Genomic DNA, 21,451 nt, shown 5'->3' with positions numbered 1-21,451 from the left:
CCTCATTAGCCACAGTCTCCAGGGTTCAACAAGGCCCTGTAGAATGACAGTATGACAGATGTGGACAAAGGGCAGCTACAGCTCTCACAACAGTCCCTGGTGAGCACAGCAGGCCCCAAGAATCAACCAGAGGTCATAAGGAGGCTCCACGCTAACACAAGAAAATGACTAGACAGTAGAAAACCAAGTCTCTGGGGTTAGCATGCAAGATGGTATCCAAGGATACCATCCAAGGATACCATCTTGGCCTTTCAACACTTGAAGCTTCTGTTCTTAACCAGGTACCAAAGGAAGCTGCCACTGTTGAGAAGGAAAATTAAAAGATCATGCCTTTCAATTATCTTGCAGTTTCTCAGAAGCATCCAAACATTATTTTAAGAGAGATTATCAGTGATGTGAACCAATCTGGTGACTCACCAAGTCAGGGCCAGCCTGGACTATTTTAGTTTAGTGGCTAAACACCCCAGAACTAGAGCTCTCCACTTGGCAGCTCTAATGAGCCTCAGGTTCCACTGTGAAAAAAGCATATACAGTCCAAGGGCTACAGAACAGTCAGGGTTAGGAAATCTACGGTCCCAAGACACTGGCCCACCATATCCAGGGCAAGTCTGAAACATACCAGCAGGCTAAGATGCAGAGCCCCGTGAAGAGAATGATGGGGATGGGGTAGGATGCACAGAGCAGCCCATGGTGGTAGAAGGCCTGAGATATCTTCTCACGCAGCCTTTCAGTCAGGGTCATCCTCAGCTGAAGTCACCTTGCTGCCATCCCGGAAAGTGACCATGGATCAGCCGGGCACACGCTGGACAGCACTGACAATGGACACCATCTGCAGGCACCTGGCACGAAGGGAGAAAAGCCAATTAACAAAGAGTACTTGGCTCTGCACAACAGGGCTGCTGGGGGAGGTGGCAGGGGCGGGGATGGGGAAGGGTATCAGGATGCCCACATGCAGGATCTGGAATCAGTAATCCCAACACTCCCACCTGCACCCAATCTTGGTCGGCTTCTAGTGACTGGGCAGTGTCTAAGTCGGCCTAACTGAAGAAACCAAAAAACTGCCTCTCTATCTCTGGCAATAAACTCTCAGTCCTCTTCTGTATTAGGCAGTTCTAAAAGGTCATTCCCTAGAGAGAGCATTTTTCTCACAAGTGGCACAGGAAAGGAGGCCTGTGTAACACACAGCACCTTCAGCTGCTCTTGGCCAAACGGGCGTTCTGGACACACCCCACACCATTCTCTGTGTGCAGGCCAGATTGAGAGAAATCCTTGGGAAAAATCTTTACATGGGGCTGATCCCTCAAAAAACACATTCTTGCACAAACAGTAACTCACTGAAAAAGTCCACTGGGGGTCAGCCCTCCACATAAAAACACCAAAAAGCCTAGGCCCCTGACATAAAACAAGTTTCACTGTGGAAGCAGTATTAGGTGGAAGTCTCTGCTCCTGGCCCCACAGCTGTTCCCAGAAGCATGTGAACAGAGGGCCCCTCCTCTTCCTGCCTGTCCAGCAGCTGTCTCCTCCTCTGAGTAACCAGGGAATCACCTTTCTCCACAGGATTTGGCCCAGACAGACCGTCAGCTAAGGTGCCCCTCCCGACCCCCACCAGGCTGGCTGAACCTCTCTCCCTGGACTCTGATTTCTGAGCAGAAAGAAGCAGGAACTGGATATGGTAGTGCTTATTCATCCCCAAGAGGTTCCTGCGCCCAAGTTCACGGCTGCTCGGGCTCCAGTCCTTTCTGAAGTCGAGCCTGTGACCCATCCCCATAGCCTTCCAATAAATTCTCTTTTCGCTTGTGTAAGACAAAGTTCATTTCTTTTGCTTCCAAGCAAGAACCTCAAACCAATAAAATCAGAAGAGAAGACTCTAGCAGAAGGCCCAGGGATCTAGAATTCCCTTCCTTACTGAGCCCTCCGATGAAATTCCAGTTTAAATCCACTTATCCTGTTCTATCTTGCTGTTTCCTTTGGGCTGTGCTACAGGGAACCTGCCCAGACACGTGTCTTGGCTTGATTAGGCTCAATGATGAAAACCCAGGCCAAAGAGATGACTCTCAGAAGTGTGAGACCAGAAATGAAAAGCAATAGGCGTCACACTACAGCCAATTCACAAGGAGGATTGACCAACACTCCTTCCACCTTCCTAGGAGCACAAGCCTTAAGCACATATGCAATTTCCCAGTCCAAGAAACTTCTAAGGAAATACTACAAAGGACCCTCTGTGGGTCAATTCAAAAGGCAACAGACAAAGGAATCAGCAGGTGACAGCTGCTGTCCCAAGGAGCAGAGGTGTTGACAACAGCTCAACCATTCACAAGGCTCACCTGGTCATGACAGGTCAAAAAGATGTCAAGTAGTGGACCTGCAGCAGGGGACCAGCAACCGTGCTCACCACCCAGAAGAAACAAGGACTCTGGGGAAGCAACCTGTGCCCCCAACCCTCCATCCTGCCCCCAGTGAGAAAACAAACACTAATGAGATACATGCCCGTGGAGAGACACTACCAAGAGGATCCCTTAAGACTGATGGCCATAAACGACTTGTAGCTTTTCAACCTCAGTCCTCTGCCAAGCTCCACATTTCTTCCCTTTAGCATCCCCCAAACCAAGCCTTCCAGGAAATTCTGATCCTACTGATCCCAATCTCGTTCTTAGGCTTCTTCCGAACACAAATCAGCAACACAGGAAGCGGTGTGTGTGCTGGGGGGTGGCGGGGGTGGGACAGGTTCCCATATCTGCAGTCCAGCTTTTTTTTAACTTTTTTTTATTGAGTTATAGTCATTTTACAATGTTGTGTCAAATTCCAGTGTAGAGCACAATTTTTCAGTTATACATGAACATATATACATTCATTGTCACATTCTCTTTCACTGTGAGCCACCACAAGATCCTGTATATATTTCCCTGTGCTACATAGTACAATCTTTGCAGTCTAGCTTTTATACATGAAACTACTAACATGAGAAAAAAAAAAAAACTAGCTCACTTCCATTTTGCAGCAAATACAAATCCTTCTGACATGACCTTAGCCAATTTCAGTTTCCACTGATCTTTATTAGTTATACTAATTGTTAATTTTCACTGCACCTGGAAAATAAAGTTAAAAAAAAATCCAAATTCCAGTTCATTACAGAGCTCACCTACCTGAACTCAGCAAGAGAATTATTCATCCTTATGCTGCTGTACACATTTTAATGCAAAGCTGTTCCAAAAGCAAAATTTACCCAACTTGAACTGAAAACCTGTTTTTCTTACATTTCCCCACACTTATAAGTTTATTCAGATCAAAGTCTACAACTCTGAATTCAGCTTCCTGAATTTAAAGAAACACAACACACGGAAAGGATGGAGGCCCTGAGGGCCTGAGTGGACCACTTTACATAAAAGTGTAAACAGTCCTATCAAATGCCTTTGCAGGAATCCCTACCACAAGCAAAAACAAAGGAGTTTGTTATTGGACACCCAAATTACAGAGCTCTACAGAAAAAACTATTAGAACAAGGACGGAAGAACAGTTCTGAGGACATCTACAGAGAGGACAAGCCCAGTTCAAGTCAGACCCACTGGCTCAGAAGATAAGGGGCACTAAGGGACAGAATGAGACCATGAGGGCAGACTGGGGAGGCAGGTTCATTCCACTGTCACGAGCTTGCCTGAGGTGCCCAGAATCCTCAACCTGCCCCAAATGAGATAATAAATGTGGAAATTTTAGAAAAATCCATACACAATACATATATAAACATACGACATGATTTTTTTAAAATGATGGTCTATTTATTTTGCACCTGTACTCACCAAACTCTCAGCATTTAAAATTCCCTTCAACCGACTCACACAAATTAAGAATCAACCAAGAAAAATAAATGTACCAAAGTCCCAAGGGAGATGGAGACAGTAGGAAAAGAGATGTGAACACTATATAGACAGCAAGCAGGCTCTGTGCCAAAGCTTTCCAGGATTATTTGTTGATAATCATTACCATCTCCCTCAAGCTTTAGCCACATTGGACCTACCATTCTTGTTTCTATCACAAATGTTTACTGACTATCCCATTTCTCTGAAATAAATGCCTAGAAGTACAACTGTTGGGTAGCATAGTATGTTTAAGTTTCCTAAGAAACTGCCAAAACATTTTCCAGAGTGCCCTTACTATTTTACATCCCACTAGCAGCATCAGAGATTTCGTTTCTTTGCATCCTCACCAGCTTTTGGTATTGTCACTATTTTTTATTTTAGCCGTACTAGTAAGTGTGTAGCTATCTAACTGGATCTTAATTTGCACTTCCCTAATGGCTAGTGACACTGAACGTGAGCACGTGTTCATGTGTCTGTGTGCGTATTCCTTAAGATGTTATATACATGAGGTCATGTCATTTGCGAGTAGAGATAGTTTAACTTTTTTTCCAATCTGGATGCCTTTTATTTGTGTTTCTTATAAACTGTTCTGGCTAGAACTTCTAGTACAATGTTGAACTGCAGTGGCGAGAATGGACTCCTCATCCTATTCCTGATCTTTGGAAGAGGGCGTTCAGTCTTTCACCTGAAGTATGATATTACATGGGAATTTTTCATAGAAGCTCTTTATCAAGTTGAGGAAGTCCCCTTCTATTCCTAATTTGTTTAATGTTCTTTTTTTCTTAATCATCAAAGGGTATTGTGCTTTGTGCCTTTTGAACTTATCCTACTAGTAAGGATATTACACAATTGATTTTTCCTGTGTTGAATCAATTTTGCATTCCTGGGTATAATCCCTTTGAATGTTGCTAGATTTGGTTTGCTAATGTTGAGAACTTCTGTCTATATTCATAAGGGATACTGGTCTGTAGCTTTCTTTTTTTTTTACAACGTCTTTGTCTGGCTTTGGTATTAGGGTAATGCTGACCTCAAAGAATAACTTGAAAAGTGCTCCTTCTTACTTTTTTGGAATAGTTCATGATAAATATTCTTTAAACATTTGGTAGAATTTCCTAGTGAAACCATCTGATCTGGGGCTTTTTTAGCGTGTGGGAAGTTTTTAAACTGAACTCAATCTCTTTACTTGTTACGTCTATCAAATTTTATATTTCTTCTTAAGTTTTGTTAGTTTGTGTTTCTAGGAGTTTGTCCATTTCACCTACGCTACCTACTTTATTGGCATGATATTTACTGCTCATGGTATTATAATCACTTTTACTTCTAAAAGGCTGGTGGGAATGTCTCCACTTTCATTAATGAGTCTAGTTATTTCAGTCTCCTTTTTTTCTTGGTCATTTCTAGCTAAAGGTTTGCAAATTTTGTTGATCTTTTAAAAGAAGAAACTCGAACTTTTATTTACTCTATTATTTTCCTAGTCTCTATTCATTTATTTTCTTCCTTCTGTTCGCCTGAAGTTTATTTTACTCTTCTTTTTCTAGCTTCTTAAAGTAGTTAATGTTATTGATTTGAGAGCTTTCTTCTTTGTGAATATAGGCATGTACAGGTATAAGTTTCCCTCTAAACACTACTTTAGCTGCATCCCATTGTTTCTGTATATTATGATTTTTGTCTTCATTCATCTCAAAGTATTTTCTAACTTCTCCTGTGCTTCCTTCTTTGATCCACTGGGTACCTTATATATTCTAGGTATGAGTCTCTGCCAGATACGTTGTTTATGAATATTTTCTTCCAGTCTGTAACTTGTCTCTTTTTTTATTCTTTTCACAGACTCTTTGACAGAGCCAGTTTCTAATCTTGATGAAATCTAATTCACCCCTTTTTCCCTTTATGGATCACGCTTTAGGAGTCATGTATAAGATTTCTTCACTAAGCCCAATTTCTGAAATTTTTCTCTGATGTTTTCTTCTAAAGTTTCTTTATAGTTTTACATTTAAACCTGTGATACATTTGAGTAACTTTTCGTATAAGACATGAGGCTAGATCTAGGTATTTTGTGTTTTGTTTCTCCCTATAGATATCCAACTGTTCCAGCACCAACTGCTGAAAAGATTACCTTTCCTTCACTGAATTGCTTTGACACCTGCCTTAGTCCTTTGGGCTGCTATAACAAAAAAAGCATACACTGAGTGCCTTAAACAACACACATTTATTTCTCACAGTTCTAGATGCTGGGAGGTCCAAGATCAAGGCACTGGTAGACTGATCCGGTTTCTGGTGAGGGCCCACTTCCAGATTTATAGATGGCCACCTCACTGTGTCCTCACATGGCAGAAAAGACAGTGAGAGTTCTCTGGGGTTTCTTTTATAAGGGCAGTAATCTCACTCATGAGGACTCCATCCTTACAACTTAATTACCTCCCAAAGGCCCCAGCTTCCTAATATCATAATACTGGGGGTGGAGGGGTTGGTATTTTAACACATGAATCTAGAGTCAGGGACACAAACATTCAGTCAAAAAGCAGTTGGCTGTACTTGTGTGAGTCTTCTATTCCAGAATACTTCTATTCTGTTCCAGTGATAGATGTGTCTATCCCTCCACCAATACCACACAGTCTTGATTACTGTAGCTACAAACTAAATCTTGAAATGGGTAATGTGATTCCTTCCATTTTATTCTTCTTCAAAACTATTTTACCTATTTCTAGTTTCTTTGCCTTTCCATATATAAATCAGAGTAATCTTGTCCATATGTATAAAAATCCTGCTAAAATTTTCACAGGAATGCATTATATTCGTATGTCAACTTAAGAATTGACATCTTTACTATGTTTCATCTTCCAATCTGTGAACATGATTTATCTCTCCACTTAGATCTTTGATTTCTTTAATCAACACTGTATAGTTTCCAGCATACAAGTCCTGAACATATTTTGTTAGATTTACATCAAATGTTTTTTTTTTGAGCCACATGTTTTCAGTTTCCCTGTGTTAACTGCTAGTAGAAAGAAATATAACTGATTTTTATATGCTGACCTTGTATCCTGCAACGGTGCTGAACTCACTAATTAGTTTTGCAGTCTTTCTTGTAAATTCCTCGTGATTTTCTAAGTAGAGTGTCATGTCCATCTGCAAATAGGAACAGCATTTATTTCTTCCTTTTTATAATTTCTTCAAACATTTTTTCTGTACCACTCCATCTCCTCTCCATTTAGGACTTTGATAACATGAAAGATAAGCCTTTTGTTATTGTCCCATTAGTCTCTGAAGTTCTCTTCATTTTTCTTCAGTTTATTTTAAATCCCTGTTGGTCAGGCCAGATAATTTTTATTCTTCCACCTTCAAGTTAACTGACTTCTGTTATCTCCATTTTGTCACTGAGTCTATTCCATGAATTTTAAATTTAGATTCAGTTATAAAATTTCCAATTTTAAATTTAAATGCCTAGTTTTCCATTTGTTTCAAGAATGTTCACCTTCACTTCTTAGAGCAAGGTTTTAATTAATATTTTAACTATATTTTTCCTTTAAATTCTTTGATAATTCCAACATCAATGTCACGTTATGGTTGCCATCTGTTAACTGTCTTTTCCTCTGATATGGTGAGATTTTCCTGATTCTTTATATAGGGAGTCATTCTGAATGTTTGGATACCATGCTATGTTATTCTGGATCTTGCATAACTTCAATGGAAAATGTTGGGTTTTTTTTTTAACAGCAATCAACCTGATTAGGTCCAATCCACAAGCTCCAATCCACTTTCTATGGGCTGTGGTTCCAATATCAGTTCAATTTTCAAAGCCCTTGCAGCACCATTTTGATCTGTTTCATGTATACCATGCAGTGGCCAGCATAGGACTTGGGCAGTAGTCTAGCCTATGGGATGCTGTTCAGGGTCACTGCAATCTTCCTGATATGTTCCAGCTCCCAGGGAACCTGTTCCCAGTCTTTTAGCTAGGAAGCAAGGGCTTTCCTTTCCCTGCTCTGCTGAGCACCTACCACAACTGTGATTGACTCCCGGGTAAAGTGATAAGGATTAAGAACAAAATCAGCAAATCTCTCCATGCTATTGGGACCATAATCCCTATAAACAAAAGGATTCCTGTCCCACCTGGCTGCTTTCACCACTATAGAATTTCATGGGGCAAGAGAAGGAGAAAAGGGGGGGCGGGGGAGCAAACAAAACAGAAGAGAGTCTCTTCCTCCAACCCTACCCTCTACTCCCTTAAGAATCCTCCAAATAAAATCAGAAATTAAAGAGGAGACAATATCATAGAAATACAAAGGATCATAAGAGACTACTATTAAAAACTAGACACCAACAAATTTGACAACTTAGAAGAAATGAACAGATTCCTAGAAACATATGACCAACTGAGACTAAATCATGAAGAAAAAACTGAACAGACCGATTACTAGTAAAGAGATTGAATCAGTAATCAAAAATTATCCGCATCCCTACCAAAAAAAGCCAAAAACCAAAAAAACTTCCCAACAAATAAAAGTCCAGAACTAGATGGCTTTACTGCTGAATTCTACCAAACATTTAAAGAATTAATACCAATTCTTTTCCAAACTCTTCCAAAAAGCTGAAAAGAAGACAACACTTCCAAATTCATTTTACGAGACCAGCATTACCCTGATACCAAAGCCAGACAAGGACACTACAAGAAAAGAAAACTACAGGCCAACGTCCCTGATGAAAACAGATGTGAAAATCCTCGACAAAATCTTAGTAAATTGAGTTCAACAGTACATTAAAGAGATCACACACTATGGTCAAGCTGGATTTACTCCTGGGATACAAGGATGGTTCAACGCACGTAAATCAGTAAATGTGACATGCCATATTAACAGAAAGAAGGATAAAAATCATATGAGCATCTCAACAAATGCAGAAAAAGTATTTGACAAAGTTCAACATTCTTTCATGATAAAAACTCTCAACAAATTGGTATTGAGGGGCAGGGTATAGCTCAGTGGTAGAGTGAATACCTAGCATGCATGAGGTCCTGGGTTCAATGCCCAGTACCTCCATAATAAATAGATAAATAAACCTAATTACCTCCCCCTGCAAAAAACAAAAACAAAAAACAAATTGGGCATAGAAGGAAGTACCTCAACATAGTAAAGACCATATATGACAAGCCCACAGCCAACATCACAATCAATGGTGAAAAGCTCAAAGCTTTTCCCCTAAGAACAGGAAGACAAGGGTGCCCACTCTTGCCACTTCTATGCAACATAGGACTGGAAATCCTAGCCAGAGAAATTAGGCAAGAAAAAAAATTAATATTCAAATTGGAAAGGAAGAAATAAAATTATCTCTGCTTGCAGATGACATAATCTGATGTCCTAAACTCCAGCAAAGAACTGCTCAAACTAATAAAGAAATTCAGGAAAGTTGTAGGATATAAAATCAATATACAAAAGTCAGTTGCATTTCTATATACTAACAACAAACTATCAGAAAAAAAAATTAAGGAACCAAACCTATTTACAATAGCATCAAAAAGAATAAAATACTTAGGTATAAATTTAACCAAGGAAGTGAAAGACCTGTACACTGAAAACTGTAAGACACTAATGAAAGAAATTGAGAAAGACATAAATTTTAAAATATCTTAAGTTCATGGATTGGAAGAATAAATGTTAAAATATCCATACTACTCAAAGCAATCTATAGATTCAATGCAACCCCTATCAAAATTCCACTGGCATTTTTCACAGAAACAGAAAAAATAATTATAAAATTTGTATGGAACCACAAAAGACCCCCAACAGCCAAAGCAATTTTAGAAAGAACAACAAAGCTAGAGGCATCATACTTCCCAATTTTAAGTTACATTAAGAAAGCTACAGGAATCAAAACAGTATGGTTCTGGCATAAAAACAGACACACAGACCAATGCAACACAAAAGCAAGCCCAGATATAAACCTACACATGTAGGGTTAACTAATCTTTGACAAGGCATCAAAAATACACAATGGCCAGAAAGAGAAAGAAAAATACCATATGGTATCACTGATATGTGGAATCTAAAAAAAAAGAAAAAAAGAGGACACTAATGAACTCATCTACAAAACAGAAAGAGACTTGCAGACATAGTAAACAATCTTCTGGTTACTGGGGGAAAGTGTGTGGGAAGGGATAGATTTGGGAGTTTGAGATTTGCAAATATTAGCCACTACACATATAAACAGATAAAAACAAATTTCTGTATAGCACAGGGAACTATATTCAATATCTTGTAATAATCTTTAATGAAAAAAGAATATGAAAACAAATATATATATATGTATATGTATGTCTGGGACACTGTGCTGTACACTGGAAACTGACACATTGTAACTGACTGTATTTCAATTTAAAAATACACATATATATACACACAATGAAGAACAGTTTCTTCAATAAATGGTGTTGGGAAAATAGGCTATCCACCTGCCAAAGAATAAAACTGGATCCCTATCTTGCACAATTCATAAAAGTTACCTTACAATGGATTGAAGACTTAAATGTAAAATCTAAAACCATAAAAATACTAGAAGAAAACAGAGAAAAAGCTCCTGCCGTTAATCTTGGCAATGATATTTGTACATGACACCAAAAGAACAGGGAAAAAAGCAAACAAATGAACTTATATATAAAACAGAAACAGACTCACAGACATAGAAAACAAATTATGGTTACCAAAGGGAAAGAGGGTGGGAAGGGATAAATTGGGAGTTCGAGATTTGCAGATACTGACTGGTATATATAAAATAAATAAACAAATTTACACTGTATAGCACAGGGAACTATAGTCGATATCTTGTAGTAGCTCATGGTGAAAAAGAACATGAAAATGAATATACGTATATTCATGTATGACTGAAGCAATGTGCTGTACACCAGAAATTGACACAACATTGTAAACTGACTATACTTCAAGGAAAAAAAAAAAGCAAACAAAAAGGAAAATAAAACTACGTTGCATTAAAAGGTCCTGCAAAGCAAAGGAAATAATCAATAAAATGAAAAGACAATCTACAGAATGGGAGAAAAAACTTGCAAACCATATATTTGATAAGGGATTAATATCCAAACATAAATCTCTCAATAGCAAAACAAAACAAAAACCATATAAATAACTTGATTTAAAAAATGTGCAAGGACCAGAATAGAAATTTTTCAAAAAAAGACATACAAATGACCAACAGGTACATGAAAAGATGCTCAACACCACTAATCATCAGGAAAACGCAAATCAAAACCATAATGAGATATCACCCCACACTTGTTAGGATGGCTTTCACTAAAAAAAAAAAAAAAAAAAAAAAAAAATGACAGCAGGTAACATACACTGGCAAGGATGTGGAGAAAAGGGAATCCTTATACACTGTTGGTGGGAATGTAAATTGGTATAGCCATTATGGAAAACAGTATGGAGGTTCCTCAAAAAAATTAAAAGTCAAACTACCATATGATTCCTCAATTCCACTTCTGGGTATACATTCAAAGAAAATGAAATCTTGAAGAGATATTTGCACGCCTATGTTCACCGAAGAATTATTCACAATAGCCAAGCTATGGAAACAACCTAACTGTCCATCAATAGATAAATGGCTAAAGAAGATGTGGGGTGTATGTGTGTGTGTACAATAGAATATTATTTAGTCATGAGAAAGAAGGAAATCCAGCCATTTGCAACAACTCAGAAGACCCTAGAGACCATGATGGTAAGTGAAATTAGACAGAAATAGAAAGACAAATATATGATCTCCCTTATATGTGGAATCTTAAGAATAAAAAGTGTCCAACTCATAGAAACAGAGAATAGAATGGTAGTTACCAGGGCCTGGGGGAGATGGAGAGAGGCTGGTCAAAGGGTAGAAGCCTTCATTTATTAGATGAATAAGCTCTGGGGATCTAACGTACAGCACAGTGACTGTAGTTAATAATACTGTTGTACTTGAAATTTGCTGAGAGAGTAGATTGTAAGTATTCTCACTACCAAAAAAAGGAAAAGAAAAGTCAGCTGATGGATGTGTTAATTAACCTGACAGTGGTAATCATTTCACAAAATATACATGTGTCAAATCATCATGTACACTTTAAATATGTACAATTTTATTTGTTACTTATACTTCAAGAAAGCTGAAAAATTAAATAAAATAATTGTAATAAAATAAGAATAGATAGATGCTTGGTAAATATTTACCTACAGATTTACATTAAAAAATATATAGTAAGATACAGACTTCAACTACATATTTATGCTGGGAAACAAGCAGCTGGAAAGCAAGCCTCATCTAAATTTCCATGAGCTTAAAATATTATATTCACACTTACTTCCTTAAAATGCACGTGCTTGCTTAGTTTTAATGTTTTACGCAGTACATGACCTATAGCACATACTATGCTAAAGAAAATTTGTAAGCAGAAATCCTGAGATTGACCATAAGGGCATGAAGGAGGGCAGATATTTCCTTAGGGTAAAACAATGGTCCTGGAAAGCCAGAACTTCGTTCTGGCATGAAAGCATGCTGTTTAACCTGAGGGAAGTATTTGCTATCTCGAGATGTCCCAGAGGCAATAACAGGACAGACTTAGAAAATTTTCATACCCCTAGGAGGGTGATTGTTTCTGGAAGGGATAGGCCTGAAATTAATCAGTTAACCAGCAAGCAGAATTTAGTGCTTATTGCATGAAATATCTAAAGCCCCACCTCTTTGATCGAGTATTTTTCTGAGCTGTATACTCCTAATAAATATGATGTTGACCAGGCTTTTGGCACTCTAGATCCACGAGATCTTGAGTCCCCTGGTCCCATCTTTGCTCTTTACTTTGTCTCTTTGTTTCTTAAGTCTTGTGTTGCCCGTCCTCAGACACGGTCGCAAGCTGCCCTGGATGCAGCATATTTACATGCTTCTCAACCTCAAAGCTAAAATCAAGCCAAATGGAAACATACTAGAATTCCCACCAAAGTTAGAGGCCACAAAAAGCTATGCTCTTCACCACCACTATTTACTAGTTGTGGAGGTATTACCATCACAATTAGGCAACAGAAAGAACATAGGCAACACAGATATACAATTGGGTGAAAAAAAGGTTAAATTATCATTATTTGCAGATGATATTACATACCAAAAAAATCCAAGAGAATCGGGTGGGAGGTATAGCTCAGTGGTAGACTGCATGTCTAGCATGCACAAGGTCCTGGGTTCAATCACCAGTACCTCCATTAAATAAATAAATGAACCTAATTACCTCCCCTCCAACAAAATTTAAGTAAATAAATGAGCAAGTAAATAAATAAATAGAAATAAATTTTTTTTTAAATCCAAGAGAATCAACTGGAAACCTCTTCCAGTTGATAAAAGAATCAGGTAAGGTAACAGAAATTAATATATAGAAATCAATGCCCTCACATATATCATCAAGTAGGTAAAAGATGTAACACTTCAGCGCTAAAAACAAACAAAAAAGACCTGAGAACAAACTTGACAAGAAATGTCAAGAAATCTCTCAAAAATAAGAGAAGACGCAAAGAGAAAGGAATGCAATTTCCTTAGTGGAGAAGACTCATCACCAAAATGTCACTCTTCCAACATGAACCTAAAAATGCCCCAGTGAAAATAAACAGGACTTTTAAAACTAGACAAACTTATTTTAAAGTTCATATAGAAAAACAAAAATAGTCAGGAAAAGTTCTGAAAAATCAGGTAACAAATGAAAATTAACTTTACCAAATATCAAAACATGCTATAAAGCTAGGGTAATGAAAGAAATATGGTACCAACCATTAAAACATGGATTAATGTACACAATAGAAAGTCTAGAAATAAACACAAATACATATGTGATAAAGTATATCATATATAGTAAATGATAAGAGCTATTTAAACAAGTGGAAAAAGATGAATTGTTCAATAAAAAGTGTTACAACAAATAGGTGGCCAATTGGAAAAAATTAAGTTGGATTCACACCTCACACCAAAACAAATTCCAAATGGATAAAAGACTAAAAGGTAAAAAATGAAACACAAAAAGTACTTTAAGAAACCACAGGATAATTCTTCATACTCTTCTACTAGGGACGATCTTTCTAGGTATCCAGGAATCTTAAAAGGCAAACAAATATGACCCAATTAAAAACCAAATTTTTTTCATGACAAAACCATCCTAAGTAAAAAGATAAATAGCAGTCTACAAAAATGTAACTGTAATTCATATCACTAGCAAAATGCAAAGTTCTTTTATATAAAACAATTTTTACAAAATCAATTAAAAAACACCAAAGCCCAACAGAAAAACAGTCAAAGAATACAAACAGGTTTTTCACAGAAAGGAAAACAGAAATGGTCCTTCAACCTTAAAAAACTACCCCTGATATAACATGAGCATTCATTCTATTATTCTTTTAACTTTCTGTCAGCTGAACTAAGAAGTTTGGGGGGAAAAAATCTACAGAGAAACGATTTTTTCACCTATCAAACTGGCAAAGATTAAGGTACCGTAGTGTTGGTGAGGGTGTGGACAAACAGGCACTGCCCCACACAGCTGCAGAACGTATGTGGACAAAACCTCTACAGACATTTATCTGGCAAGAGCTATCAAACCCACAAAAGCACATTCTCACCAACCCAGCACTCCTGCCTCAGGTAAGTGACCGCACAGAGGCACCTGGCCACACATGGACTGGTGCATACAGAATGTTACTCAGTGGTGTCTGCATTAGCAAAATCTAAAACCATCTTATATGTCCATCAACAGAGCTCTGGCTAAATAAACTAAGGTACATCCTGACAATGGAATATTATCCAGTTGTAAAATACAATGAGAAAGCTCTTATGTACTAATAATGAGCTATCACAAACAAACAGAAGAAAGCAAGGGATAAAGTGTGCTACTTTCATGTAAAAGAAAAGAGCTCTCTGTGTATTTGTATTATGCACAGAACAGCCCTGAACTGACACTCGAGAACTTGTAACACTGGCTGCCTCTGGGGAAAGGATCTGGTGGCCAAGGGCTAGATGGAAGGGAAATGTTCCTGTGCATACCCTGTTGTACCTTTTAAATTTCGTGCTACGTGAATGCAGTACTGCACAGAAAAGCTAAAATTATAAAGTAATTAATGTTTCCCTGTAGAAGCAGGGAAGCCTTCCACTCTGAGCTTCTGTATTTCCACCCTGCCCTGTGTATTTTCTGACTTTCTCAGCCTCCCCTGATCAACTGTGGTTCCTCTTGGGAGAAGGTCACAGCTGAATCACCTGTGTTCCCTAGAACACCCAGAACCTCATTTGGTGTCTAGAGGAAAGTCACTGCAGGTCTATTCACTAAACTAGTCCATTGGTGCAAACAATTCATCTCTGGGGGAAAGAAGATTTTTCTGAAAGTTACTCTGCAAAGTGGATCAATGATCGGCACGTGAAATTCTGCTTCTCTAAGCATCAAAATTAGCCAAAGAAGCTGGAAGAATTTTTAGCAGACTTAGCTAAGGATATTGAAAAAGGAAAGGAGTTTCAGTTAATGAATGAAAGCTGATTTTGGAGAATATGAAGCCTGAAAAGAAACATATTCAAGAGGATGATAACTGCCACATTTAGAATAATTGTTGGGATGCCACAGCAATATCTGGATTGAAGGAAGACCAGATTACATTAATTGGTTGTGATGGTTGTCGCAAGTAACCACGCAGAGGATATCAACCCTCTTCACAACTGAGCATCAACAAATACGTTAAAGATTTTCTTCCACAATGCCGGCTACCTAATTTTTTATTCCCTCTTGACTTGGCCAGCAATGACCAACAAAGGGACTGAACTGACCACTGATAAGAACATGAGCAGAGAATTTGTTTTAGAGCTAGAAACAACCCAGGAGCTCAATGGGGCAGCCCTGCCATTTCACAAGCTAAGACCTTTGGCCCAGGGGGAGAGAGGCCTGAGCCTGTCCTACCTGGTAGCAGTATGGCCAGGACCAGCCTCTGCTCTCAGCCATACGTGGGCACAGCCAGGCGACGCAGAATGGAGGCCCCTTGCCTATTTTCTTGATGGAAATGTGGTCTGCTGGAAGGCACCACAGTTCTTGAGAGCTTACCCCAAAGTGGATGTGTGATGAGTCTCCATTTTATTGCTATCTCAGGAGCTTTTAATATAAGTGTTTCATGGAAGATGGTTCCATTCCAAACACAAAATGTGCAAAAGAGCTGTTTGTGAGAGGAAGAGTACCAAAGAGAGCCAAGAGATGAGGTTCACCTGGGGCCCTTCTCCTTGGAACACTTTTTGCAACAAATGTTACTGGGAAAACTGGATAGCCACATGCAAAAAAGTTAAGGTAGACCCTTACTTACACCATATACAAAAATTAATTCAGAATTGATTAAAGACCTAAACAAAAAGCTAAAACTATAAAACTCTTAAAAGAAAACATAGGGTACAAGCATCATGATACTGGATTTTGCAAGTATTTCTTGTATATGACATAAAGTACAGGTAACAAAATTTTAAAAAATAGACAAATTAGATTTCATAAAAATTAACCATTTTGTGCATCAAAATATGAACAAAATGAAGACATATGAGAAAATATTTGAAAAACATATTAATAGGGAATTAATATCCAGAATATAAAAAACTCCTACAACTTGGCAACAACAACAAAAAACAAACAACCTTATTCAAAAATGGTCAAAGGACTTGAATAGTCATCTCTCCCAAGAGGATACACAAGTGGCTAATAAAGACATGAAAAGATGCTCAGCATCACTAATCATTAGGGAAATGCAAATCAAAACTACAATGAGTCAGTGGCAACCACTGCAAATACCTCAGAAATATTACTAGAATAGCGCTTGCTCTGCATCCAGGACAGTGCTAATGTCAGAGCATTTGGCATTTAAAACCAATGAACTACATCAAACCTGACTCCTGTTCATCTGCAAACATATCGGTAGGCAGGATTCAGCAATCTGAAGGGGAGCAGGGAACCAGTAATTTGAGACTGTGTACAATCAACACTAGGTTGTGTCGTTCAGAAGATAAACTCGTAACTTCTTCCTTCAGGTGAATTTAAGCAGATCCTTAAGGACATATTGCTGCTACCTTAAATCAATTTATTAGAAATCTTTTCCACAATCTCTTTCATCCATTTTATAAGCTGTACAAACAAAAATTTAAGGCAGTATTTACCATTTAAATTATAAGAAGAATTTTTATAGATTTTTAAGACCAACTTGAGTATATGAACTTTAGGAATATTGATAAAATGGTCAACTCTAGAGTTATGATATTTAATTGTTAAATTGTTTATACTATAAAATTTAAAATACACATGTAAAATGAGATTTTAAAATGCTGCTTTTTTCTAGGCTCATATTCTTCTAGAGTACACTTCTGACATCTGCCTTACTCATTGAAGGTATCTTTCTGAATACATATATGATGCTGTCAGTGGATACGTTATCTCAGGTCATAAGTACTCACTTGTATACTATTAAGAAAACTATTCTTTAAAATACTTAGGAATAAATCTGACCAAGGAAGTGAAAGACTTATATGTGGAGAACTACAAAACAATGACTAAGGAAATTAAAGATGACTTAAACAAATGGAAAGATAGCCCATGTTCTTGGATGGGAAGAATTAATATTGTTAAAATGGCCATACTACCCAAAGAAATCTACAGCTTTAATGCAATCCTTATCAAATTACCCAGGACATTTTTCACAGAACTAGAACAAAAAATCCTAAAATTTATATGGACTCACAAAAGACCCAGTATTACCAAAGCATTACTGAAGAAAAAGAATGAAGCTGGAAGAATAACCCTCCCAGACTTCAGACAATACTACAGAGCTACAGTAATCAAAACAGCATGGTGAATGTAAATCAATGAAGTTAGAATACTCCCTCACACCACACACAAAAATAAACTCAAAATGGCTTAAAGACTTAAACATAAGACAAGACAATATAAATCTCCTAGAAGAAAACACAGGCAAAACATTATCTGACATACACCTCAGCAATGTTCTCTTAGGGCAGTCTACCAAGCAATACAAAGAAAAGCAAAAATAAACAAATGGGACCTGATTAAACTTATAAGCTTATGTACAGCAAAGGCAACCATAAGCAAAACAAAAAAACCCCTACAGAATGGGAGAAAATATTTGCAAAAGATGAGACAGACAAGGGCTCAATCTACAGTATATATAAACAGCTCATACAACTTAATAAGAAAAAACAAATAAGCCAATCCAAAAATGGGCAGAAGACCTAAACAGGCAATTCTCCAAGGAAGACATATGAATGGCCAATAGGCACATGAAAAAATGCTCAATATTGCTAATTATCCAAGAAATGCAAATCAAAACTACACTGAGGTATCACCTCACACCAGGCAGAATGGCCATCATTCAAAACTCCACAAACGATAAATGCTGGAGAGGCTGTGAAGAAAAGGGAATCCTCCTACACTGTTGGTGGGAATGTAGTTTGGTACAGCCATTATGGAAAACAGTATGGAGAGTCCTCAAAAAACTAAAAATAGATTTACCATATGATCCAGCAATCCCACTCCTGGGCATATATCCAGAGGGAACCTTAATTCAAAAAGACACATGCACCCCAATGTTCATAGCAGCACTACTTACAATAGCCAAGACATGGAAACCACCTCAATGTCCACCAACAGATGACTAGATAAAGAAAGAAGTTGTGGTATATTTATACAATGGAATACTACTTAGGCATAATAAATAATAAAATAATGCCATTTGCAGCAACATGGATGGACCTGGAGAATGTCATTCTAAGTGAAGTAAGTCAGACAAAGGAAAATAACACATGATATCACTCACGTGTGGAGCCTAAAAAAAAAAAAAAGAAAAGACAAACAAACTTATTTACAAAACAAACAGACTCACAGATATAGAAAACGAACTTACCAGGAGGGGGAAGGGGGTGGGAAGGGATAAACTGGGAGGTCGAGATTTTCAGATACTAATATATATAAAATAGATAAACAACAAGTTTATACTGTATAGCACAGGGAACCATATTCAATATCTTGTAGTAACCTATGGTGAAGAAGAATATGAGAATGAATGCATGTTCCTATATGACTGAAATATTGTGCTATACACCAGAAATTGATACAACATTGTAAACTATCCTTCAGTAAGAATATATTTTAAAAAAGAAAGTTATTAAAATTTGTTCTTAGTGAATAGTTGAGATCTATACAATGTAATCACTTACTGTGTTGCTTTTTAAGTGATCTTTAAGACGTCTGTTTACAACCCCCCCCCAAAATACAATGAGATATCACCTCATATCCATTAGTATTGCTACTGTCAAAACAACAGAAAATAGCAAGTGTTGACAAGGATGTGAAGAAAGTGGAACCCTTGTGCATTGCTGGTAAGGGGGTAAAATGGTATAGCCTCTGTGGAAAATAGTATGGTGGTTCTCAAAAAATGAATCTAACAGAATTACCATACAACCTAGCAATTTCACTTCTATATAAACCCAAAAGAACTGAAATCAAGGACTTGAACAAATATTTGTACACCTATGTTCATAGCAGCATTGTGTACAATAGCCAAAAGGTGGTAACAGTCTGAATGTCCATCAACAGATGAATGGATAAACAAAATGTGGTATACACATACTCCAGAAAATTATTCAGCCTTAAAAAGGAAGGAAATTCTGATACATGCTACAACATGGGTGAACCATGAGGACATTATGTTAAATGAAATAAGCCATTCACAGAAGGACTAATACTGTATGATTCCACTTCTATGATATACTTAGAGATAGAAAGTAGAATGGTTGTTGCCAGGGATTGGGAGAGGAGAGAATGAGGAGTGACTGTTTAATGGGGATAGTTTCAGTTTTGAGAGGTAAAAAGAGATACGGAGAGAATGGTGGTGATGTTGCAAAAAATTATGAACGTATTTACTTTCACTGAACTGTATACTTAAAAATGGTTAAGATGATAAATTTTGTCATGTGTATTTACCACAATAAAAAGAATGGAACAACAACAAAAAAGAATGAGTACACAGGAGGGGGCAGGGGAAAGTAAGGCTCAGAGTAATTTAAGTGTACAAAAAATGAAAGGAACTAGGATGGGAACAAAGATTTGGCTACAAGAATATAACCACAGTAATGCTTAGAATAGGGATGAAATGTGTTTCTTATTTTAAGGTAAAATTTAAGAGAAAGAGTAAAATATCTAGCCATTAAAAACAATGTTACAAGCCAAAAGTAAGGTTAATGCAGAAAACATAAGCCAGAGGGCTCTGAATACAAATGAGACTCTGAGCTTCCCTAGGGGCCAAGGCAAAGAGGGAACCATTATTGACACAGTTTACACTACAGTTTAAACAAAACTGAGCCAACAGTTCAGAAGAAGCACGACCATTCCAAGCACTGGATCTGAAGGAAATTTCTAACTGGCTTCACAGATTTTCTTGAGGACTTCATATATAGATCTTAATGCAAGCTGATGGAGACATGCAAAGTGAGCTTAGTAAAAAACAACTGGAATAAGGCCAGAAGGATGCTGCTTCCTAATGATCCACTTTCATTCAAAGATAAAACACTGCCTGAACAGGAGCACTGAGGCATGCTCCAGCACAATCCCATGGATGCTGTTTACTACACTTTAGCTCAGGATAGCTTTTGGGAGGTGAAGCACTCAAGATTAACCTCCCTGACAAGAATATGAGATGCAACACTCTCCACTGCCTGCTAAAGGCAGGCAGGTCTTGATGTTTCTAACAGTCACTGTCACTGGGGTGACAAGTGAAAATGAACCCAACCAGGGCTCAGGCCCAAAAGAAGGAAACTAATCACCCCATGGAGATGAGGTGGCATAAATATGGCCTGGTAGAGGGAAGGAGTGTTGGGTAGGCCAGCGTAGGGTAGATCAGGAGAGTTGGGAGGTACTGAAGATTGCTGAAGAGGAGAAACACCACGACTGAAGACCTTCTGAGTGACAGTGTAGTCTTCTGAAAGGTGCAACCCAAGCTCACAGCCAAATGCAGCAAGCTGGTTTGGACAAGGCTGCTTAAGGAGAAAGTCAATGGAAAACATAAAAATAAATGAGATTTTATGTTTAAAAAAAATGGAATAGTTGTACACATGAAAAGCTGTTCACACAATAACAGAAAATGGCTACAACTGTATGATCCCATTATACAGTGAGAGAAGAGAGAACAGGAGAATGAGCAAGAAAGAACCCGGAGAAGAAGCCTGCAAGTGTTTACCACTGGGATTACAGACAATCTAAACTTCGTGTGTGCGCGTGCACGTGCATGTTAACTTTTATTCAACATGGATGAATTGAATTTTTTTTAAATGTCTAAACCCTCAAGAAACTTGGAAGCCGCAAGAAAAATAGAAATAGCACTATAATTGATAGTACAATCTTAATTATGACATCATCTAAAAATAAGGAGAAAATTGACTAAAAACAAAAAGCCAGTTACATACAGATTTTCCCCGATTTACAATGGGGTTACATCCTGATAAACCCATCCTAGGTTGTAAATATCATAAGTTGAAAATGCATTTAATACACCCAACCAGCTGAACATCATAGG

At 37.7% G+C, this 21,451-nt stretch overlaps 1 protein-coding gene across 3 annotated transcripts in view; it reads right to left on the bottom strand.

The window, feature by feature from the left end:
- The window catches only part of SCAP (SREBF chaperone), a 61,274-nt gene that overhangs the window by 34,180 nt on the left and 5,643 nt on the right, over window positions 1-21,451 (bottom strand). For all 3 annotated transcript variants that reach the window (XM_031470210.2, XM_031470208.2, XM_064496601.1), the window contains exon 2: window positions 620-839. In XM_031470210.2, the coding sequence (XP_031326070.1) occupies window positions 620-741 (122 nt within the window). In that variant the 5' untranslated portion in view covers window positions 742-839. The remainder of the gene's footprint in view (window positions 1-619; window positions 840-21,451) is intronic.

This window comes from Camelus dromedarius, chromosome 17 (genome assembly GCF_036321535.1).
Source record: "Camelus dromedarius isolate mCamDro1 chromosome 17, mCamDro1.pat, whole genome shotgun sequence".
NCBI classification, from domain to species: Eukaryota; Metazoa; Chordata; class Mammalia; order Artiodactyla; family Camelidae; genus Camelus; species Camelus dromedarius.
This window is presented reverse-complemented; position numbering and strand designations above follow the sequence as displayed.